Source organism: Psittacula echo (genome assembly GCF_963264785.1).
Source record: "Psittacula echo genome assembly, chromosome: 7".
NCBI classification, from domain to species: Eukaryota; Metazoa; Chordata; class Aves; order Psittaciformes; family Psittacidae; genus Psittacula; species Psittacula echo.
The window spans coordinates 25,749,432-25,774,371 of NC_137740.1; the positions used below are offsets into that span (position 1 = coordinate 25,749,432).

General features: G+C 39.1%; 1 protein-coding gene across 4 annotated transcripts; it reads right to left on the reverse strand.

The window, feature by feature from the left end:
• Positions 1–2,542: 2,542 nt before the first annotated feature.
• TRMT1L (tRNA methyltransferase 1L) lies at positions 2,543–24,826 on the reverse strand. 4 transcript variants are annotated; one of them, XR_013957380.1, is made up of 17 exons: positions 24,655–24,826; positions 21,323–21,475; positions 20,104–20,166; positions 17,620–17,733; positions 15,845–15,909; positions 15,183–15,312; positions 13,858–13,981; positions 12,730–12,809; positions 10,826–11,072; positions 9,669–9,881; positions 8,239–8,429; positions 6,853–6,931; positions 5,922–6,088; positions 5,238–5,297; positions 4,668–4,794; positions 4,158–4,529; positions 2,543–3,317 (listed from the first exon to the last, which is right to left on the reverse strand). XR_013957380.1 is itself a non-coding variant. In XM_080622885.1 (16 exons), exons 1-16 carry the CDS (start codon positions 24,782–24,784, stop codon positions 4,217–4,219), a joined length of 2,256 nt encoding a protein of 751 aa, XP_080479011.1. In that variant the 5' UTR covers positions 24,785–24,826; the 3' UTR covers positions 3,486–4,216. The 4 variants fall into 4 exon arrangements, 3 of the variants coding, with proteins under 3 accessions (XP_080479011.1, XP_080479013.1, XP_080479012.1); XM_080622885.1 differs by lacking the exon at positions 2,543–3,317 and having other exon boundaries at positions 3,486–4,529; XM_080622887.1 differs by lacking the exon at positions 2,543–3,317 and having other exon boundaries at positions 3,486–4,529; positions 24,542–24,660.
• Positions 24,827–24,940: the final 114 nt, after the last annotated feature.

The window sequence follows — 24,940 nt, forward strand, 5'->3', positions numbered from 1 at the left end:
GTTGTACTTTGCTAATGGTTATCCATAGAAAAGATTGGTAAAGGATTTCTGATAGTCTTGCAGCTAGAAGTAATCCAATTAGTCATTTTCTTGTGAACAGAAATGTAGTGAGAAAACTGACACTTTAAAACCTTACTGTTTACTAGGCCTGATACTTCAGTGCAAGGTGATTCATGAGATTGAAATATCCATTAAAAAGCAAGCCAGTCAAAAAAACCAACCCCCAAACAAGCCAAACCCATAAGTTTCCCATGTAGAACGTGTCAGTCTTGATGCACACTGCAGCTTCCCATGTGGTCTATGGTGTAGTGTCCTCACAAGCCTAATTGAAGAAAATCTGGAAGTTTTACAGCCCTACTATGTTCCCTGTAATAACAGATTTTTATTGTGAATGTATTATAATGTTCTGCGAAGAACTGTTCTGAAAAGTTTGGGTTTTTTTTAAAAAAGCAAATACCCCAAATTCCAGCACATGGGCATAATGCAACATCAAAATGCTTTGCTTCATGGAATTTGTGCCACCCCACCACCCCAGCTGTGAGCTTCTCCAGACTTCAGTTTGAGCAGGGAGGACATAAGCTGCTTGAGGTTTGTTTTCTTTTACTTTTTTTCTTTCTTTCTTTTTTTTTTTTTTTTTTTTTAACCATAGCTTTAACAAATGTGGTTTAGCACTTTGGAAGACAATTTTAGTACTTGACAAAGTTTACCATTTAGTGTCTTAAATTTAGGTTCAAGTTTTAAAACTTGGCAGTAGGCTGTTGCATGAAGTCCAGTAGCTACTGTTCATTTGCATGTTAAATTCCTCTTACCTCCCTCTGGACCTTGCTGCCACTTAATTGGGGTCGCTTTATCCATTAGCATTTCGTTTTAAGGGAAAACATGTCACTGTGAATTTCCTTTGCTCTAAGACTTGCTGATGAATCTTGCATCTGTTTGCACCTGAAGCTAGAAGAAAAGTTGCTATGATGGGTGAGAAGTAATGTATTTTAAACCATATGGTATTGCTCCTTCTTCTTGCCTGTAATTAAGACTGGTTTTGGCATGTGGTACGTAAAGAAGTACCCTTCCACGGCTTGTGTCTTTCAAGCCTAGCACTTGTGAATACGCATCCATTCTGACTGCTGCTTCATATCAGCTGTATCCCAATGTGAAAACTGCACATACTCCTTTGAGTAACTTTTTTCTCTTACTGGAAAGACTTTGTTTTTTTGTGACAGGAAATGGAAGTTTTCAGGCCCCAGAACACAGAGGGGGCAGTTTTTAAGGAACTACGTTGTTCATGAATTTCTGGTGAAATGTTGCATTGTGTAGACTAGTAGTGCATGTCCACTAAATATAATCTGGGGGGGGCGGAAGGGAGCAGTGATTATAAATGCTTTAAAATTTATGGGGAATCTTCTAGATTAGTTGCAGCATACCTTCCCATTGTGATAGCTAAGGTAATGTTCAGTCCCTTAAGCAAGAGAGATGTTTGTGAAGCTGAGCAGTCTGTCTAGGAGGTGTCTGTCACTTTGTCCCCAGTGTGGGAGAATGTGAAGCTTTTATTTTCATGTGGTAGTGAATTTATTGAATATTTATGTTCTTTAAATATTATATATATATATAATGTAGTTGTTTGATTAAACCATTGATTGCACTGTGGCTCTTTACTCCTATAAACCTTTGTTTTCAAGACAATTTTACCCTTCCACCTTTTAAAGCCATGTTAAGAACGTAATGTGTGCTAGGTACATGTAAGCCTAATAGCTCTAGCATTCAAGTAGTCACACTGAAACTGTCAAACTGACAATAAAAGAAAAAATGTTGTCAATAACCTGTTGGAAATTCCAGTGCTGCTTCCTCCTACAATTCATGAAGGAAACCCTTTGGACAATTCTTGCTTGTTTGTTGGTGCTGCTGTGTTTTGTGATTGTCCAAAAGAAAGGGACCACCTGACTTCTTACTAGTGTTGATCTGAGTCTGGCTCCCAGCACAGTTAGTCCATTGAAACCAGCTGAGCTCCTGTGCATGTTGCATGCCATGAATGAGAAATGCAAATCTGTATAAAAGATAGCCGCTTTACCACTTACCAGTCATAGGTGCTGCTGTTCTAATCATATTCTGTACCATGAGAAACAGGATGAAGGATTTTCACAGCACTCGGGTTAAACCCAGCAGCTTTGGTTGCATTTAATTGTATATTAAGCAGCTTCAATAGAAACAGTGTAGTATAACTGGCACATATCACTTGGGTTGAGGTACTAATCATACCTTGTAATAGAATTGAAAAATAAAAAAGAGAAGCCCCTAAACAACAGCCCTGAACCAACACTAGTGTTCTGTTAAATAATTATTGCAGGACTGACGCTACCTGCTGAACAACTGAGTCATCTATTGAAGAGAAAGATGAGTCCTCATAGGCCTGAGTTACAAACACCCCTTCTGCTAGTCACTTACTTAAAACAGGCAAATCTCCTTGTCCCAGATTTTGATGGCTTCTGGCCATCTGACAGAGGAAAAAAGCCTGAATTGTACGGAAAAGCCTGAACTTCACTTTCTGTGCCCCTCCTTGTGCATATCTGCAAACATCAAGGACTAGTTGCTTTGACTTGGAAAAGGTGCACAATACTGTTATTGGGAGGAACTGTGAACGTAATAAAAAATATTTCCCACAACAGGCTTCATTTAAATTTTTTTTAGCCTACTTTACTGTAATTGGAGCATTCTTTTTTGCTCCAGTTAACTGACTTTATGATTGATTGTATCCCACTTAAATATTAACACTAAAGTAAGCAGGGTGTTGTCTGCAAACAAAGTCTTCCAACAGTCTCCACTTAATCTGAACAAGGGAACACCGACTTTTCTTCTTGCATTTATCTTTTCAATTTGATCCCAAGTTATCTTCAGAAAAGAACTATAAGCACTCAATTTTTGAAGGAAACTTGCTGTATCACTACTGAAGTGCAATCTATGATTCCTTTGGCAATCTCCTCTTTTTTTTTTTTTTTTTCTTTTACATATATTAGGCCAGAATGAGAATAACTCACTACCACCCCAGTCCTGAGTTTAAGATGGCCTAAGAGGCAGCAACTTCATTCTAGCCTTGTAGGAGCTTAGGAAGTTTTGCATAATCAGAGGTGTATCAGTCATGTTACTCTTGATTGGCATTCAATGTGTGAGAAAAAATACTTACTGTGAAGCTTCAGAGATGGGTAAGTAATAACCTCTCACATTCTGTTCTTAGATAAACCTAATACCAAACCTGTGAAAAACTGGAATGACTGGTTCAAGTCTGACAGTTGTTCCAAACTGAATATATGGAGGTATCTGAACAAAGTCTGGGGGAAAGAAAGCACAAAATCAAGCTTATTTGGCTGGAATGTTGCCATGTATTTAAGGAAACCAGAACTGACTACCAACACACAGCATCTTTGCTCATTCACAGATGAGATCTTTTTAACCGCTAAGACTGTATTACTGACAAATTTATAGCAGAACTTCCAACCTGTGGTGCCTTGTCACTGTACCTTTATTGCAATACTCAACCAAATGTAATCTCTAACCAAACAACTAGCTGGAGTGACTAACACAATTCACTAAAGTTTGGTTATAAATGGAAGTTTCAGTAACAGTCGTGTAACCATTCTATTCCATTCTCACCTGTGCTAGGTCCTTGCTTGAAGGCAGAACAATGAAAACAGAACTGAATGCCAAATTACATGTGCAATCTGGAGTTAGAAGCCCTGAGCCAGAACCTTCTAACTTGCTTAAACTCAGATAACATTTTATTCTGTTTTATTTTACCATCTTAAAGTGAGCCCCGTCTGAATTGTAACCAGTGAGGTTTTAGGAATGAGTAATTTTAGGAATATTCAATTTCACATTAACCTCATGTTCAGAAATGCTTAAAGACTTTTGGCCCCATCCACTCTTCTGCATTCTGTGCTAGCAATAAGGTTTCAACAAACACTCGGTAGCAGTCACAATGCCTCAGTTTGAATGTGGATGTGAGCATAAATCCAAGTAAACGCCTCTGAGACCTTTTCACAGTAACAGTACCTTGACCACACACACGCTGTGATCAGGGGTAAATTCTGCTACATAATTCCACTGCATCTGTCAAAAGAGCAGATAACTCGAATTTTCAAAATCCAGTTTGGTAAGAAGTGGTGGCTTACTTCAACAGGGTGTGACTGCAGGTCTGCAATATCCTCATCTATGAACAAAATTATTTGCATTAATCAGCTGCGCAGTGAGTAGGGTAGTCGTTTGTGAACATGGCAGCAGTGACTCCAGATTTATTGTCTTCCAGAAACTCAACATCCTCTGCCTTGACAGCTGCAGCAGCTTGAACCTGTTCTGCCAGGACACCTTCAGTTAGATGGACAGGGCCTTCTGCCTGTCCTGCCGTGTATGTAGGAGTGCTGTACTTCGTAAGAATAGTCTTAAATTGTGCCAAGGGCGCATTCGTGCGAACTCCCATAGGATCGAAGTGGGTTCTGCTTACTCGGAATCCAGCTTCAGAGAGATAGTTTAAGAACTTATTTAACCTGAAAGAAAGAAACAAACAAAAAGTAAAAAAGAAACTAAACTAGCAATTCAAAAAGGAGTTGATGCTTGTAAGGGTGACTAAATACAAGTTATGTATCAGTTGTTATATGAGGCCAGAAGTTAAACAAAACCCTTACTTTGGCATGTTCATTCCTTTAATACTGTGTCTGTGTATATTGTAGTAAAATGCAGGGTGCTCAGCACTGTTCTCAGATTTTTGTCTCTTGGCTGCACTTCGAATCACTTCCTCACTTCTTCTTTTTCCTGGACCACAAAAAATAACAGTGAAACCAGTGAACATCCAGTGAGACCACAAAAAAGTGCCAGTAAAGCCAAAGACAGTACATAGAAAAAAAAAAGCCACATAGTAACTACACCTCTGTCAAGTAAGACAGCATTCTGCAGAGTTGAATGAAATCCAGCCTGAATTTAGCTAACATTCCATTTTCAGTAATAAGAAGTGAGTCAAGTAGGCTTCATGTATTTAGCATTTAGTATTTAGCATTCTGCATTTATCAGTAAGTATGATTCTGGATGAAGATAAAGTAAGATCAGTATTTGGTGGGGGAAAAAGCCCCATACTCCTGCATAGCAGTACTGTTAAATACAAAAATAAATAAGTAAGTGAACACTAGGTTGGCTTACCCATCACTTAAACTATAGTTTGATTTGAAACTGCTACAGCTAAACCAGAATGATCTACTTACCTTGTAGCAAGTAGGATTCTGCAGCAGTATTCAGTGTTTTAATATATACTCCACACTCTTCTAGAATACAATTAAAAGCCAAAATTAATTCCACTATAAGACAGTAAAATGGCAAAATGCCTTGGTTAAACATAAAGAAAACATACCACATTCTAGCCTAAAGAAGGAAGTGTAATAAGAAGTATACGTATAGGCAACTTTTACATACTAACTCTCAGTAACTTGAATTTAGAGGGAATATTCAAAATGCGATTTCCTTTTAAGAGTAGAACAGCATTCCAATACAGAAAGCCATTTCTTTTTGCACACTGATTTGCAGTCCCTACAGAGTATGCACAGCATGCCAGCTGGAGTCTCCTCATCCCAACAGCACATGCCCTCAGCTCAGGATCAGGATACACTAAAGAACTAGCAGACACAGTATTTCCATCTCCTTCAGGAAATGCACTGGATCTCATGGCAGTCAACCTGCCTGCATGATAATTGGTTTAGGACCTGTCACACTGATTCCAGATGTCCAAATCCAGTGCTCTGCCAAAGACCACCTGACAAGAGCTGACAAGGCCCACACTGCATTCAATTTCATGGATACAATGCTGTTAGTAATAAGTTATCAAAGAGCAACATCTTTCTGAATCACCACAAAGCCAGTTCTTTCTGTGAACAGTCTGTCATTTTTCTTACCTTGTTTGTTCTCATCATAAGGACTATGGGTAGAAAAATGTTTTGAAGTTGTGCACTCTGCTTCACAAACTAATGTCTTCAAAAGTGGCTGAGCTTCATCCAAACCATACTGGACAGCCTCAAACAGCATCCTTCTGAGGAATCCAGTGTTAAAGAGGGGTCCTGACCTACGAAATGCAAGACAGATGAAAAGTTGAGACTTCTGAATGAAAGCAAAAAAGTTGCTCCAAAAACCTCTTGCCCAAATTGATCAGCAGTTATGTTATCAGACTGACTGTGTTCTTAACAATACTGAAGTACTTTGTTTGTAATGACAGTAACACTGGTCTCATTAAAAAAAAAAAATTGGAGATCTCGGGAATGGCAATTTTATTTCTGCCCTACTATGTTGAGAAAGTAACTCTACCCTGAGAAGAAGGGTACTGTCAATTATAAGCTGTTGTTAATACTACTTTGAAATGGTAAAAAAAGTTAAAAGAGATTTATTTTTGCTTCTCACAAGAGAAGATTTAAATATTAATTACCGAGCAGTGTATTATTTACTACTGTCAGCACATGTAAGGATTTGCTAAATAAATTCTCCGCAAGTACAGAGTGAAAAAAGAGTTGCTTGAGTTGCTTAACATCTGCCAACTAGAGGAACACACACAGGCAGGTTCTCCTGTGCAGGAGGTATTACATCAGTTGTACTGAATCTGAAATTTAAAGTGATGCTATTATTGTTTATTAACTGGTTTGAACTCTCTTAACAAAAGCAAGAACTGAATACACTACTAAATTCATATCAATTAAATGTTTCCGGAATTCCTCCCAGTTGCTGTACCTCCTTACCCAGCAGACTTGCATCTTTATTCTATGACTGAACAGCTGACCTCCAGAGGTCCTTCCAGCCCGAATTATTCTCCAATTCTGTATTGAGTTCTGAACTTACCAGAGAGGACCAAGAGCCACTGCCGTCTTCCCGGGCATACTGCCATGACAATCACAAGGCAGCTGCTGGTAAGGGTTTTCTACCACAGAAAAACAGGAAAATAGTCAGCAATGCCTGCATTACTGGAGAAAGATGACACAGATAAGAAGTAGAAGCTTACTTCAGTGAAGGTATTTGGAAGGGCAAGACAGCAGAAGTGTGACACGTTTTCACTTCTGCCAAGCAGTGCTTATGAGAATTTAGTGATGATTTGATATGTAATCATTCTTAAAACATTGAGGAAAAAAAAAAAGTCATATAACTTCCCCTGTTTCTTGGCAGATTTTGACTGGAAAGGAAATAATAAGCCTTCCTACACCTAACAGAAGCAGTTGTCCAAATTAACAGTAAATATCGACAGAAAACAGCCAATTACATCTACAAAATAGAGCCCACCTACAAGTTTTCTAAGCCAAAGTCAGCCTGTTCGCAATTAAATCTTTAAGTAAACAACTCACCTGCTAATTAAGATCTCTATTATAACACTGTACTTATTGGTTATTCATTCCTGTCCTTAGTATCTAATTGTTTTAGTAACAATTAGTAGTAACAAGCTCATTGCATGCTCATGTGTGGGGCAGTCAGACACCACAGTTAATAGTTAAGATATCCAAGAAACCAAAACTTTGAAACAAGGTTTTTTGATTTTATCTTCATTCAAACTATCATCTGGCCAGTAGCTACATGCTAGCTTAATTTTCGTCTCCTACCTCTGCTAACTTGTGTATAGAGCCTATGAACAGTCAACTTTTAACCTAGAGGCTGCTTTCATCTACCACTGTTACATGAATTACAGGAATAGTGTACACCTTTCCTACTACACCTGCCAGGATACTTCCATCAGGCACGTACAGGTACAGGGGGAAGTGATACTGTTTAGTCCACTACATATTATGGTAACTGAAATGAACAGCAGAAAAGCAGTCTGACACTGAAATCTATCAAGCTGCCACTGTATATAAGAACCAAACAGCAGCAAAGACTGCGCCACTTTTTATGCCCTTTCATGAGAAGCCAGATCCATGGAGGTATCAGGCAGCTGGCAGCTTTGGCGGCTTCAGCAGCTACAACTACTTAGAAGTATGTCCTGTCTAGAAACAAATCCAGTACATTTACAGCAAAACCCATGCAGACAACTAATCTAACCCAGCACCATAAAGTGTGATATCTTCTCCACATCATACAGTGAGGCAGACATACTTTCTTTGCCTCATATAATATACTCACTGGTACATTAAAGGGAATAATTACTTTACTAAAGGGATGTAAATATAAACAAGGCCTAAAGCATGAAACAGATATACAGGAATCAGGCCTTCTAGAAAGTGCAAAAGAAAAAACAGTTACCTTCTACCATGTTACCCTCTTTCTGAAAAATTCTCTCTTCACACCACTGGCAATGGATGAGGTATCTTATTTTCTTGGCTGAATCATCTGCAGGGGATGGTCCCCTTAAAACTCTGACCACTACTAGAACAAAATGTTCTAGAGCTACTGCAAGTAAAACTTCAATGCCTTTGTTACAGCGAGCTGCAGCTCTACAAAGAAAACACAAACACAAAACCAAATTGCATTGAATTTAGCAGACTAACATTGCCACGGACACCTGAACCTGCTGCAAGATTCTTGAGGTCATCCACTTTCTAGAAGGAGATACTGAAGAGCTGAGAAAGTGATCAGGAGAAAGTGTGTTTCTTAAGTGCCTAGTTTTGCCTCATTGCTGGAAAGCTAAACACATCTTCTTTACATCTTTTTATCATGTCTAGAAATACTGGTCTGCCACCTGCATCATCTTTCTTTCCAAATACCTATTGCCAGAATATTGTAACAAAATCATATACAAACTAAATAAAAATCCAAGAATGTACAAATGTAAGGGGGCACACATTATGGTAAGTCATTGCATGTTAATTGAATAAAGACTGCGGGACGGAAAGCCAACAGTTCCTGAGTAGGCAAGCACTGAGAAGAAAGAAGAAATCTTCAGGGAGTTTGAGCACGTAACCCAGAACACAATTAAAACCTTGCTTAAGCAGCATGTCTGTATCTACGAGTGTTCTGCAAGGAACAGCCTTACGTACACAAATCTAAACATACTCAGGACAGTATTTGTACTCTGGCATTCTAAGACCTCTGTATGCTTAATTTCCTCCCCATCCTTCCTGAGCAGTTGTCACACCCTCTTGCCTATATCTTTTTTTTTTTTTTTTTTTCCAAATTAGGAACCAGGTTTTACGTCTTCATTTATTTAACAGACTGAATTTACTGAGAATATCTATGCAAATAAGTACTTTCACAAGTTATTAATTACATCTATCTTTTTAACCTCAAGCACAAGGATCTGAAGTGAACATCAGTTTCCACTGAAGCAAGTTTAGCTCTAATGCTTAGCTAGAAGCCATTCAAGCAGCTTAATTAATATTTACAAAGCCCTATGCAGCACTAAAATGACAACATTGACAGAGGAATAAAAGAGTTTGCAGAAAGGCAAATCTGAGTATTAGTTTTTTATTACCACCATCAAAAAACCTCACCATCCCAGCCCCCTACTCTATTTACACATTTTCACCTTTCCCAGTCCTTTAGTTTAAAATTTAGATTATCTCATACCAGCATATGAAGAATATGAAATACTAATTTCAGAACAAGATGTCTGGCTTTTAAAATTAGGGAGCTCTGGAAACTAACATGCACAAGCTACAGCAGCAGTCAGGTTTTTTATGGCTAATAACTTTCTAATAACTTTTTTACCATAATTTGAGCTGATTTAGCAGTACCTTGTAACAGCAGCAATTACTATTCTGGCTGCCAGCTCCTTGTAGTACTCTGTTCTGACAATATTACATCCATAATGACGTAGGGCAACATGTTGAGCCTTTGCATATAGAGAACTGATGTCTGTGGATGTCAATGACACAATTCCAAGATTTCTCACATTTCTAAAGGCAGAATCCAGATAATTCACAGAAGTTCCAAAGGGGTCCAAATGGCTGAAAAGAAAGTGCCACTCAATACCTACAAATGCTCAAGAGTTTCGCTTTAAACTGAGGAAAACACTGTTATTATAAAGTTTGCCCATGGCCATATTTAAAACAAAATAGGAAACTTGGACTAAAATTTTCAGCACACCTCTCATGAATTACTCTGAAATACTTTAGTGTCAAATTGCAAGGCCCATGGAAACACTGTGCTGAAAAATACACATTACCACAAAGCCAGCAAGTAGTTCTTGTTGCATCCTGACCCACTGACTAATTCAAGTCAGGAATATTGCCCTCATGCTTAGCTTCATCCTTAAAGGGAAGCTTCTAAAAACAGAAATATCTTCAAATGCATGCATTCTAGTTTATGTACTAAATAATTAGGCCGGTTTTCATCCTGAATACCTGCAGCTTAGACCTGGATGTTAATCAAGACAAGCCCCTCCCAGTTACTCATTTTGATGTCTGTATAGGTTTTAAATGTATACATCTATAAAACCAACTTGGAAAAGTTAGCCTACTTTAACTGAAAATGAATATGCTGCAAAATGGATGAAAGCAAGAGATGCAACAAGCAGCAGAACAGCATACAAAGTTATGAATTTTAAACTAATTAGAAGTTTTAAGAAAAAAAAAAAAGACTAATTTGACACTTTATAAAACAGATAATGAAATTCTATATATATAAAAAAAGTTTGGCTTAAAATTTTCATGTACATTTACAGTCCTCCCTGGATGTCAGAAGGGCTTAGTATTTTTTCCAGTGATTTCAAATGAAGATTAAAGTTCTATTCCTACAGCATTTCTGGGACAACAGAATTACATTTAAAATACCAGCTGACTGTTGGTTGTTTTCTTCATTCCAACTTTCCCAATTATCATACACTGGGAGATGGGGTAGGGTGTGTCATTATCAGACCAGATAATTATTAACAGAAACATTCAACACTTACATAAAATCAAATGATCTCAAATGCATTATAACATTGGCATCCATTTTTGTCACCTCAATGGTGTCAGTATTTCCTTCTTCATCTCCCACAGCTTCATCATGGTCTTCTTCCTTAATGTTCAGTTTCACTTTCATTTTGTTTAAATGGCAGTTTTCCTGAATCATTGTCACAGAATTTTCATTACAATCATTAATCGTAACTTTCACAGAACTTCCGAGGTGCTTTGCCCATTGCAATCCCATTATACCTAAGGGAAAACAGAATTGTAACTCTGTGACAGAATAAGGATTTCTGGATTGCTGAACTTACTAAGAAAAAAAATTCATCCTTTTAAATACTTATAATACGGAAGTGTGTGTGATGCGGATTTCATCATATGCCTGCAAAAAAGTATTGATGACCTTCTGCCTCAACACAGTGATAATGGGGTATGTAAACAGACAATCTGTCTGTCACATTCTTGTATGGTAACTGGCAGACTGAAAGACTGTGATTTTTGTGGCAAGCTGGACCCACAATCTGTGAGAAAGCCCCTTGTCTTGTTTAACACTCCAGTATAGCAGACAAGACTTCCATGACAGACCACCATAAAACACCGACATGAGAGTAAGTGACAGGAACATTTTCAGGCTGCTCCCAAGTGTTTACTACTGCTTGTAGTAAAGCCTTGTCGTGGTTAAGTCCAGCCAGTAACTTAGAACCATGTAGTTGCTCTCTCACTCCCCCCACTTCTTCTCCCCCAGCTCCTGGAGGGATGGGGAGGAGGATCGAAAGAATGTAACTCCCACGGGTTGAGATAAGAACAGTTCAGTAACTAAGATATAACACAAATCACTGCTACTGCCACCAATAATAATAATGATAAGGGAAATAACAAGGGGAGAGAATACAACCGCTCATCACCTACTGACCGATACCCAGCCCGACTGAGCAGTGATCCAGCCCTTCCAGGTAACTTCCCCCAGTTCTACATCCTGGGCATGACGTGCTGTGGTATGGAATACCTCTTTGGCTAGTTTGGGTCAGGTGTCCTGTCCCTGCTTTCTCCCAGCTTCCCCTCCTCCCTGGCAGAGCATGAGACTCAGAAAGTCCTTGGTCAGAGTAAACATTACTGAGCAACAACTAAAAACATCGGTGTTATCAACACTGTTCCCAGGCCGAAAGTCAAAAACACAGTGATGCACCAGCTACTAAGAAGGAGAAAAATGACTGCAACTGCTGAACCCAGGACAAGCCTGTGATTATAATGTATAAGTACAGGACAGGAAGTACGGTGAGGTCTGGCCAAGTTCAGAATTGTGATGAATTCATTATCAAGAATTTTTATACGAAATGCTAAGCAGTTCCTGCTGTTCTCAACTATGACCTTAAGTTTACAGTAGCTGGCTAGTAATAAGGCAGCAATCCAGATCTCTTCAGATTTTAGTTCCAGACAATTAAAAGACATTGATGTAACTATTTTACATTTATAGTTCATGTTCAGAATTTCTGTAATCAATTAGGAGATGATTCCGATATAGAAGCTTGGATTCATCACCATTTTAAAACCACAGGTTGATTTTACAGCCAAATTTCACAGCCATGGAGTCAGAACATAGGTGTGACCTTGGACGCAAGTTTAGGAAGATGCCATTTCATGGCCCCCCTTAAGGTTACTGATTTTAAGGAGACCAATAAACTTTATTTAATATTATGTACAGTCTTCTAAAAAGGCCTATTACCAGGCTCTTGACAGCTATTTTTTTTATATGGAAGCTGATGACTGCCTAAGGAAAAAAAGTATTATTTACCTCACAGTATTTTTAAATACTTTTAAACCTCAGTTACTCCTGATTTCTGCAGCTTCATACTATTGAATAATATTAGCCAAAAGATTAAAGAAAGATTAAAGAAATTGACCTTACCAGTGGCACCAAAAGCATCCAAACACTCTATAGGGTTACGTTCCTCAGCCAGAACAGCCAGTGCACAGAATATCAATTGCCTTGAAAAGAAAAAGGAATGGTCATAGTAAGTTGAGAAGTATTTTTCCTTATTTATTTCCCTTGAATATAAAACTAGAACATCTAACCTAAACTCTACCTTTTACGCAGAAGAATTGTAAATTGAAAATCACAACTATCCTGAACAAATTCCATTCTACAGCAGACATTCACATGATAAGATCCTGAATCAATTCACTAATTACTCGTAACACTGGAAAAAGTGGCTAGCATTCAAAAGTAAATACTGTTTTTCCTACTTTCCTAGTACAATCTGATACTACCCTACTAAAGCTCTGTGTTTAAAAATATGTCCTGAAGAGCAATGAAATTCCACTGTGTTGAGGAACAGGCCTGGTTCTTTTAGACATGGCCATACTGTGATTTGCAATGGGCTTCACGAGAGGCATGCCTCAGCTTTCAGACATATCTGAGCTAAATCTGGAAGCTCAAATATAAACAGCACTGAGAACATCAGAGGTTGGCATGGGCTGAAGTGCAGTTCCACACATTGGCATCAATTCTCACAGCCTTCCTTTGTGGTACAGACACCACTTATGACTCTCCTCAAAGAAAGGCAATGTTTCTTTCTTCATCTTTTTTAATGGAAATAGTGAGAAGACACTTGAGAGAATCTGAGTCCCAAGAGAAAAAGGCCTAGAATATGAAAAGTGTAAATTATAGGTATGCTGCTCTTCAGTTAGAAAAAAGAGAGCAGTGACTATCCATAGTATCTTGTGGAGATGAACAGAAAAACACTAAGTGTACACAATGAAGTTAGTTTTCAAGTGTGCTCCTTTCAAATTCTGTTACTCTCCATAAACTACTCATTGCAGAAAAATACTTCAATTGCTTCAGAAATTATAATATTTCCCATATAGTGTTCTTGGGTTTACATATTATTTGTCATGAAGAGTTTTCTGATGGAAATCTCTTTCTCCTGCCCTCTGAACAAAAGTTTTGCAGGGTTTGCTTTTCAAAATGCACAAGTATTTTTCACTATAAACTCAGCACCCCTCTGGTACATCCTCCCACTCTCTGATCTCTTACCTGTTGAGTTTCATTTTAGGATTAAAATAAGAATCTGTCTTATGAGGTGTGGAGTAGTTGGGAAGAACCTGCACATCTGTGGCCGACTCTTTCAGCACTTCTAGAGAAGACTTGGGAGCAGGAACTGGAAGAAAGTAATCATGAGGGAATGAAAGAATTAGTGAGAATTGACATTAACACATTTGATGAATTAAATTAGGAATATGCTCCCATATTGCAAGAAATCTTCACGCTGTAATCCAGCAAGCACATAGATCAGTTAACAAGTATGTTGGGGAGAAAAAGCAAGCAACAATTTAGCCTCTAGTCCTAAGAACAGCAGATATGGATCAAACTCCACCACAATTTTCTTCCCATAAAACATCAGATTTGTTTCTCAGTTGGGCTCCTCTGTATCCACACAAATTTAAGAAAGCAATCCCCTGAACCTGAGGCTTAGCACATTTGTTTTGCATGTTCAAACATGAAACATTGCCAATTAATTAAAACCCTATCAACACAATCCTGAATACAGATCAACAAACTGCAAAAAAAATCCTCTCAAAATACCTTGATCTAACCTCTGTAAGTTATCAAACATCTTCATGAAATGTGTATAGACAGCACAAGTATAGGGCCAATTTCAGCACTTAAGCTTTGTATAAAATAGCCTGTGGCAAAACTGATTTGACAGCTGTAAACACATGCTGTCATTCCTCTGAGCAATTTGTCCCCAGTCTAATGGTAAGCAAAATTTACCCAGGAACGACCAGCAAAAACTTGTTGTCTACCAACTAGATACCTTCCAGTGCTCAGCCTGCCTATCTCAGTGCTTTCAAACACACAGATTGCCTATCTATGAACCGCTCTACCACATGTTCCATGTTCATAGTCCGCAGGCATTGCTGAAGTGAGTACAAAGCATGAAATATCTGACCTCTAAGTTTCTCCCCTCCCTGCAAGGAGAAGTAGCCACATGCATTTTGTCAGGAAATACCAAATGGGCCATTCTTTACAAAGAGCTCTGAAGGGAACCATACAGAGAACAATATTTCACAACATAAAATCTAAACAGGTTTTAGTTAAAGGTATGGAATATGATATGGGATGGCTCTACTATGACTTCTCAGACATTCAAACTGATGTCCAGACACTAAACTACTATTCCTAAATGCATATTGGTAACAGAAAGACGTGTGAACCTCATGGCTCCCAGAATCATCTTTACTATAGTGTATCAAGAGAAAAATCATTACACCTACACAGAGATTAAAAAGAAATCAGACTAATTCTCAACACATGCTACATATAAAAGTATTGAATGTTTTATGTAAGTAAGAATCTACCTGTAATAAACCTTGATTCAGTTTCTCCTTTATTCACATGACGATTGATATGACCTATCATGTCACTTCTTCGTGAGATAGTTGCTGAACAGATGATACAATGGTAATGGGCTCCCATCTTCGAAAATGTCTGTAAAATACATGTAGTTTCAGAATACATAAACATGGTTAAAGCGGAGCTATACCTGAACACAGTCATATGAAGTCATCTTTCTGTTACCTCCAGTGCATACAAAATATTTTGAATCTACAGCTACAGAGACTGTAAATAATCGTACCCGCAGGGCCAGCACAACACAGCACAGCTATCCTGGCACAGCACCGCATCCAACTGAATCCTGCCAATACTCCATACACTCAGCACACAGAGAAGGAACTGAGAAGCATCCATTGCTTGGCCTAATGAACCTTTCGTCTCTTCCACACAAAGCTGCTGTTTACTCCAACATAATCTAGGCAGCTACACACCAAAATAAGAGATCCAACTGCATTCAACTACCCAAGGATTATATCAAATAGTTGTACTCTGGACTGATGAAGTTTTGGTATCCCACACCAGACAGCAAGATGTATTTTGCAACTAAGTAGATTGCAGAAGTTCCCCTACCCATTTTCCCCACTCTGTGGGGTAACAAGCATATCTGTGATTCAGTGTTTTTTACCTGGTCTCCAATAAGATTTGGTTTCACTGGATGACAAGGTAAGTGACAGATGCACATTCGGTACCCTGGAAAATAAGTTCTTGTCACATCACAGTACAGTAAGTAAACACAATGTAGTTTGACCTATACTGAATGGTCTCATTTAAGATTCCCAAACACTGTCATGAGACAGCAGTAAGAGAACATTGTCAATTATTTGGTACATTCACTCTTTGCACAAGGAAATTTATCAGCTAATTATACATTTCACGATTTAAAATGCACAAAAATTACATATGAGCTATTCATTTTAGTAAGTACGTCAGCAACCTACAAAGCTATATTGAGTCTTCAGGCTATACAGTATATAACTTTCAAAACTACTTAAGAGTATTTTACAAAATTATTGTAACCTAGCTAAAAGATTTGTATAAAGACTCCTATAAAACATATGTTCCACAGTTAAAAAGCCACAACAAAGAACATCCAGCACAACAAAGATGACCTGCATGCAAAACCAGAACTCCAGTCTGATCTTTTTTAATCTTGTCCATCTTCCAATTAGTCATTTTATTGCCTGCAAACCCGTACACCTAGTTCTTTAAAAAACACACACTGCTCACTTTCTTTTCCTTCTTAAAGTTCTTGTAGGGATTTTAAAGCAACTTACAAGCAGACCTGTTAAAAATAGACAGGGCTGCTAAACACTAATACCAAATAAATACTTCTATTGAGTACTTACCTGAAATTATGGAATCTTTATAACAAGGCAAAAATGATCACATTTGCATGTCTGATTATTAACAATATAACCAAAACTTTTATTAAAGTAATTCTCATTACATATGTATTTTAAATGTTATAATAATTTTTATGGCATGCCAAGCAATTGTTTCATTTGCATGTCAAATACAGAGTTCTTTTACATTTACATTTTACATCCCAGATCAAAATTCACTGCATCAAAATATGATTCTTATTCCAAGCTGGTTAACAAGATGGAAGTCAAGAGGAATTTAAAAAGACAAAACACAACAACGTCCTGTATGTCCAGAGTTTCTTCTAGTATTTACTGTTTAAGTAAGATTCAGATCAGCCCTGTGGAGAAGGACTTTGGAGTGTTGGTAGATAAGAAACTTAACATGAGCCAGCACTGTGCGCTCACAGCCCAGAAAGCCAACCGTATCCTGGGCTGCATCAAAAGGAGCATGACCAGCAGGTCGAAGGAGGTGGTCCTGCCCCTCTACTCTGCTCTCATGAGACCTCACTTGGAGTATTCTGTGCAGTTCTGGTGTCCTCAACACAAAAAGGACATGCAACTGTTAGAACAAGTCCAGAGGAGGGCCATGAGGATGATCAGGGGACTGGAGCACCTCCCCTATGAAGATAGGCTGAGAAAGTTGGGGCTGTTCAGCCTGGAGAAGAGAAGGCTGCATGGAGACCTCATAGCAGCCTTCCAGTATCTGAAGGGGGCCTATAAGGACGCTGGGGAGGGGCTCTGCATTAGGGACTGCAGTGATAGGACAAGGAGTAACAAGTTAAAACTTAAACAGGGGAAGTTTAGATTGGATATAAGGAGGAAGCTCTTTACTGAAAGGATGGTGAGGCACTGGAATGGGTTGCCCAGGGAAGTTGTGAATGCTCCATCCCTGGCAGTGTTCAGGGCCAGGTTGAACAGAGCCTTGGGTGACATGGTTTAGTGTGAGGTGTCCCTGCCCATGGCAGGGGGGTTGGAACCACATGATCTTAAGGTCCTTTCCAACCTGACTATTCTATGATTCTATGACTGACATTACCTTCAAATTCAACAGAAACTTTCCAGTGTAAATTCTGAAGGTGACGATGAAGTTTATGATTATAGCAAGCTCTGAATTTCTCCTCAGGACACAATGGACAAGGCTTCTTTTCATCTGAAAATACAAATACACAAAAAAGTAGGAGAAACATATGAAATGCTGTTACCACTCATGTTAATAGAAATGCATGCTAAGAGGAAAAAAGAATGAAGGTACTATCAATGGAAGTTAAGGATTAATTCCCAGGGGTATATTCCATTTAGGTACATACAAACTTCAAATTTATGCATTGCCACTTTTCAATTGAATAAAGACAAGAACCACTATTACTTTGAAGATCATCAATGCCTACAATCTTTAGCTTTTGTTTTCTTATATTTTTTACTCCGGCAAAGTAAAATTATTGCAGCTTTATGGATGAATTTATAATTACAACTATTTATAATATACAACTAAATTATAATTACAACTTTATGGATGAAGTCTAGACACTCGCAATGTCTCAAAAAAACACCCAACCCAACTGAAGAGGTTAAAACAAGACTCTGTCTTTCCTTCTCCCAAATCTTTTAGGTAAAAAAGCAGCTCCTATCTTTTTAAGCTGCAAAAAAGAGAATGTACTCCATGTTAAAGTAATTCCAGTTCCTAGTAATCCTGTGTAAGGGACAAAAAAGCAAAGGCAAGATTATCTGAAATCAAAGGTGTTAAAGTACTAACCCAAATAAAAACCAGCTATTGGGAGACCAATGCTGTAGAGCTGTACACAGGGATTACATATCAGAACATGCATACATCTGCTGCTGGGGCTTAAGACTGCTGAATGTCAACCAATCTCTTGCTGATCTTAGCAGAAAAGATTCTACGTGTTAGAGCAGTACTGAAATGCACCATGCAAAACGGGCATCTATAACAACAATTACTTGTCTTAGACTTGCAAAACAGTACAATTCCTTCATGACTTTTTAAATAAGTAGATTACTATGCCCATGCAGAGTCCCTTGCCAGCGGTGCCAACAAAGGCAGCCTGAAGCTCACCAAATAAATCACCAGTGTTCTCTAACATCGCTCAGCCTATTTTATTGAGTTATGATTTACTAAGTATCAAATACACAAGGCAATGTAATACATACAAGTCAAGCCATTAACACACATGGCAAAAAAATGCTACATCCGTGGCAGAACTAAAAAATAACCAAACCTATTGAGAATAGACAAGGGTATAACACATTTCTTCCTACTACTGTGGATTTACATATCACTCAGCTCAAGAACAGATACAAGTACCAAACTTGTGAGATACTTATGATCTATCTCCTCATTAAAAATGGAACAAACTCTCTATAGAAGTTTTAGCATATTTGTTAGTAAAATTAAACAGACATGGAGGTAGGCTATTATTTCCATCAATGGCCACTGTAAAAGATGATTCAGGCACAAGAGCTCTAGGATACAGAGCTCACATGGACACTGATGATTTTGTGATCTATGAATAAAAACTAGTTTCATTTGCAAGGGCTGCCATTACCAGCACTTCATATATAGATGTAATCAGATAAACACTTAAAGTTGTAATAAAACCACTTTGCAGTCTTAAAGCAATCCTCTGACATAGAACTGGCTCAGAAATTAATACAAAGTGGGGAAAAAAACCCCAACAAAACCAAATCAAAACCCCCCAATCATCCAAACAGAATACATATTTATTTAAACTGACACTTAAACACTGCAAAGACAACAATTATCTTCCCTCTGTAAACCACTACTGCTACTACCAATAATAAGAATGATAGGGAAAATAACAAGCGGAGAGAATACAATTGCTCATCATCCGCTGACTGATACCCAGCCCGACCCGAGCAGCAATCTGGGCCTTCCAGGTAACTCTCCCCAGTTTATATAGGGGCCATGACATGTTGTGGTAAGGAATACCCGTTTGGCTAGTTTGTGTCAGGTGTCCTGTCTCTGCTTTCTCCCAGCTTCCTCTCCCCCCTGGCAGAGCATGAGACTCAGAAAGTCCTTGATCGGAGTCAAAATTACTTAGCAACAACTAAAATATCAGTGTTATCAGTGTTGTTCCCAGGCTGAAAGTCAAAAACACAGCACTGCACCAGCTGCTAAGAAGTAGAAAAAATGACTGCTACTGCTGAACCCAGGACACCTTGTTATTCTGGCACTGGAAGTAAAATAAAAATTAGACTAAGCTGCTGATGAATAGGTAGAATTAACACTCTGCTGATCAATGCACACTGTCAACACTAGGAATGTTACAATGCAGAGGAAAAAGATGGAAAGGAATCACTAAAGTATTAAATTTACTGAAAGAATACAAAATTTGATAAGGAACAAATCACAAAGCTATTTTGTATGAAACCCCTTGTCATCAAGCATTAGAAATATATATGTAATGTGTTAAAAATAAAAACTAAGAAAAAAATGTAAATACCTGTAACATGAAGTTCTGGGATACTGACATGGTAAACTCACCTTCTTTCACGTCAGCTAATTTCTCTAGATCAGCAAGATGTCTTTGAATTGAAATGTGTTTCTCTAAAAAGCAGAGATATTTAGAAGTTAAACATCATTAGTTAAAAGTTTAGTTTACTGCTATTTTTCTATGCAGCATTTAAAATCTAACACTATTAGAGAATGACTACAGTATCAAGTGGAATATTTGTTTGTGTCCTTTAAATTCCATGGTAGAAAAAATGACTGCAAAACTAATCCCTAGAATGGTTCTTTAACAAGATTCATGTATTTCTACGCTCTTCTTAATGCTGACACACATCAAATTTCTCTAATTGGAAAGACCTTCATTTTGCTTGCTTCAAAGAAAAAACAAGCTGAAAAAATAAAGTCACATTCCATTTATTTCAGATTTTAATGCTCGGCATTGTTAGGTGAATGCAAAGCATGCACAAAGCACTATAAAAACATTCTATAAACTGTCTGCAAAATTGAAATAATAGCTAGAAGTAGACAAATCGTAAATAATAATTATTCACTGTATAGCCAGGATACATTAAATTCTATCACTTTTTTTTTTCTTTAGGAGTGTTTAACCTTTAAATTTGCCTTCTGTTTTTTTAACTTATAAGTCAAGGGAAACAGTGGAGCATTTGCTAAAACCAAGAGAATTGGCTTATCCAATAAATCAGCTCTATTTGCTTTAGCATACAGAATATCACAGTTTACGGTAATACTGATTCTATAGCAATTTTAAAGCTTTTACAGTGTGTTTACAAGACTTGTCTTCACGTTTCTTAGGTGAAACGAAGATAGCAATTGTTTAATGTGCTTAAGATACAGAGGTGAATTTTAAAGCTAGGGTTAAAAGCAATTCCTAGCTTTTAATTTCTGCATTTAGGTACCAATGATTTTTCTCTGACATCTATGGTGCCCTTAGCATCAGAGCCTAATGTAAATCATACCTCATCCAACCCCGACTTTTCTTGTCACTATATATGTGTCAATTTCAGCAGTGATTTCTAGAAATGTTAGTAAGCGGAAAATGACACCTCATTTCAAAGAGATTGTCAGCACCTTAAGAAAATAATTTATTTAGATGCATGGGAAAAAGTATCATACCTACTGGATGTATGGGAAATGAGATTTCACATTCCCTTTACCTTTCTTCCCACTAATTCTACCTTTCTCCTCCTTTCCTCAAGCACACAACACACATATTAAGAGTTTATCAGCAAACCTCTTGGATAATCAGATGATACATCCAAAATGTTCCTGTCAGATTCCCTTGCGGATTCTTGCTCCATTCCTTTTTCATCAGTTTTCAGTTCTGACATGGCAACTTTCACATCCACATCGTTGCTTTTAACACTTCCAGAGACAATCAGGCCATCTTAATAAAATCAGACAAAAAAACAGTAAGAGGGTTGTTGACAGAACTGAATTATACTAATATATTTGTTTCCAATAATTTGGTGCTTCCAACAGGCAAAACCGATTACAAGTGTGAAGGAGAACAGGAATACACAAATACTATGTTGGAGAAGAATACAAGATTAATTATTGCTCATTCTGAGAAATAATGCCATCCTGGACAGGCAAAATTATTCACCCATCTGTATCAGCAGATATTTGAAGTTAAAGTAGTATCTACATGCTATTTTCTAGCAAAATGCAGTGCTAGCAGGACAAAGCAGGCAAGCAGGAGGCCTAAATACTCATAACAAAATACTAGTGACTAAGAAAATTTGAGAAGAGAAGTTTAGAACTGTTTATGATTAGCTGAACAATCTGAAAGGAGAGGAGTAAAGAAGGAATTTGCTACCATCAGGGGCCATGATGAGGGTTAAGTGCTGGTGACATTAGCATCTGCAAATGAATTACTTCTGTGGGGTACTCATGTGCCTACATGTGACTCAAGAATTTAAAGGAGACTTAAGAGGCTGAGCAATTGGGCAATAAATTGAGAAAAAAGGTCATGTGGTGAACTTGGGGATAAAGCCCAATATCGATTTCCCTGGCCAATGCATGGACTCTGAACTGAGCGTCACCAGTCAGGAAAACCACTTTGCAATTTTAAAACACGGTTTTGATGAAAGTAAGAGATATAAATCCTCAAAAGCAGTAGGTTTCTCTCCTCACAGCCAGGTGTTGGGAAGTAGAATCATAGAATAGTCAGGCTTGGAAAGGACCTTAAGATCATCTAGTTCTAACCCTCCTGCCATGGGCAGGGACACCTCACACTAAACCGTATCACCCAAGGCTCTGTCCAACCTGGACTTGAACACCACCAGGGACATTCACAACTTCCCTGGGCAATCCATTCCAGTGCCTCACCACCCTTACAGTAAAGAACTTCTTCCTTATATCCAATCTAAACTTCCCCTGTTTAGGTTTTAACCCTTTACCCCTTCTCCTACCACTACAGTCCCTAATGAAGAGTCCCTCCCCAGCATCCTTTTTTGAGGAATGCCTCAAGACAAGGGAAGGGAGGCTGTCAAGAAGTACTAGGAAAGGATGCTGAAAGCCACGTTCAACCAGCACTCTGAAAGATATTGCTCTGATCCCCAAGCTTCAAAGGGACAGGTAGAACAAGGAAAGTTTCCAAAAAGGGGAACAAGAAATAACAAAGCTATGGCATCACTTCTTAGCCATTGAGAAGACTTTTCAACCTGGATAAGACAGATGTCTACAAGATCATGGGATGCTGAGAAAGCAGAGAAGCCAACCACTCACTGTCTATTCCAACACAACTGGGACGTACTCCATGGAGGTATCAGCTACAAATCCAGAGAAGAAAAATGTTCTCTACGCGACCTAGTGTTAATGCTGTGGACCTCCCTGCCACAAGCTGCTGTGGATACTGCAAGCTTACCTGTGCCAAAGTGATAATTTTGTGGATCAGAAATCCACTGTGAGACTTCAAGAAAATATGAACTTTGGTTCAAGACAACTGGGAATAACAAACTGTTTTGTGTTTGAAGATATTTCCGGAGGATGCATTAATGTGTACTTGCTCTGTTCTGCTAGTCTTCCCTAGCCATCTACTCCTGGCCACTAGGGAAGACATAAGAAGGGGTGGAACAATCTTACAGCAGTTCTTATAACTCCCCTGGGATTTTTCAATTGCTTACTTTTAAGCATTGCAGTTGGATACAAATCTTTGCTATTATATATAAAAAAAACAAACAACAAAACTCAGAGGACATTCAAGGAATACCTCAAGACAAGGGAGGCTACCAAGAAACTGTTTAGAAAGCCAAAAGCACAGAGTAAAATTATTTTATGTACCTTAAAATTTATCAAGACCAGCACTTCTATTCAGAAAGCATTGCTCTATTTCTCACAGATTTATTTCGAAGCTGACAACTCACCTGAGAGAGACTTGTATTTCCTGCCTACTTCTCAATTAAAAAGTTGCAAGATGCCTGGTTATAGTTTCTACACAATTTATTAATACAAAGACAGAAAGAAAATAAAGCAAAAGGATTTTGGCAATAAATCTGTAAGAACAATGATTGATTTTGACTACCTGTACTCTTGAGAAAAAGTTAAAACATGGTTAACGCATAGCAAGAGCATAGCAGCGACCTAAGTCCACGACAGTTTGACAAGTTTGCATCTTCAGAGCAAGTGCCTAGGTTAAAATAGTTGAAAGTGTATGCACATATATAGTTTATATATACACCTACATAAAAAGAGAGAAACTTTCACATTAAATGAGTAAGAAAATCAGGCTGCTACTGAAGCAAGATTGCAGGATTTTTAAAATGCCCATCAGGAACCACTGACTGCGCACAAACAGAAAAATGCTCAAAAATCCCTAAATTATACTTTTTTTTTTTTTTTTTTTTTTTTTTTTTTTAGTGGAAGAGTCTGGTCACTTCAACTCTAACTACTGCCTGGCGTCGATGCCACATTTGGGGGGCTGGAAAACCGACACAACCAATTTAAACGCATCTGGCTGAAAATATTGAGGAGAAAACGCACGGGGCACACAAGGCGCCGGCACGGCACACATAGCATCCCCATCCCGCCTCCAGCAGGCCAGGATTGGAAAGGGACCTCGTGGACCGCGGTTAGAAATAATAAAAGATTATGATCAACAAAACTTCACCGAATTGAGAAAAGGGCGAGAGAAGCCCTGGTTTGCTATTGCAAAGCTCCCCGAGCACCGAGACCACCGCCGGGGCTCAGCCCCGGGCCGGGCCGCCGCAAGGACCACGTGCGACCCCGCCGCCTGCGCCGCACCGGCACCATTCTACACAAAGCCGGTAAAACTGGGAAAACCGAGCTCCGTTCACCCCGCAGCGGTTTCACGGTGCAGGTGGAAGGACAACGGAGAGGGCACAAAGGCGGCTGCAGGAGCCCGGCTGTAAATTCAAACCCTCACGGGGCTCCCTCCTGCGCCGCCGCATGGCGCCCGCCCACCCCCCTCAGCGCCTGCTGCCACGCGCACCCGGGAAGAAGGGCAGCAGCTGCTCCCCGCAGAGCTGCGGACGGAAGGCCGGGCTCCCACCACGCTGCCTTGGCCTCCCACCCGCCCGTTTTCGGCTCCCCCTCGGCCCTCACTGAGCGCTGCGGTCTCGCCGTCGCCTTCAGGGTTCTCCTCATCCTCGTCGTCGTCGTTCTCGAGCCCTGGCTGCCTCCGCTCAGGAGACAGCCCAGCCAGCGAGGCCTCCGCAGCCTCCTCCGCTGCCATCTTCTCCGGAGACAGCCCAGTGGCGGACGAAGGAAGACAAATCGAGGCAAAGGAACGCGCCGCCGTACCCACACACCGCTCGCCTGGGAGGCGGGCGGCCAAGCACGTACAGCAAGAAAAGAGGCGGGCCCGCACCGCCTACATTTCCCAGAGCTC

Coding starts and splice junctions, on each gene's coding strand:
- TRMT1L (XM_080622885.1), bottom strand. CDS start 24,784: ATGGCAGCGGAGGAGGCTGCGGAGGCCTCGCTGGCTGGGCTGTCTCCT. Junction 13,982..15,182: donor TGAATCAAGGTTTATTACAG/GTAGATTCTTAC, acceptor ACTTTCTTCCAG/TTCCTGCTCCCAAGTCTTCT. Junction 6,089..6,852: donor GTGGCTCTTGGTCCTCTCTG/GTAAGTTCAGAA, acceptor TGCATTTCGTAG/GTCAGGACCCCTCTTTAACA.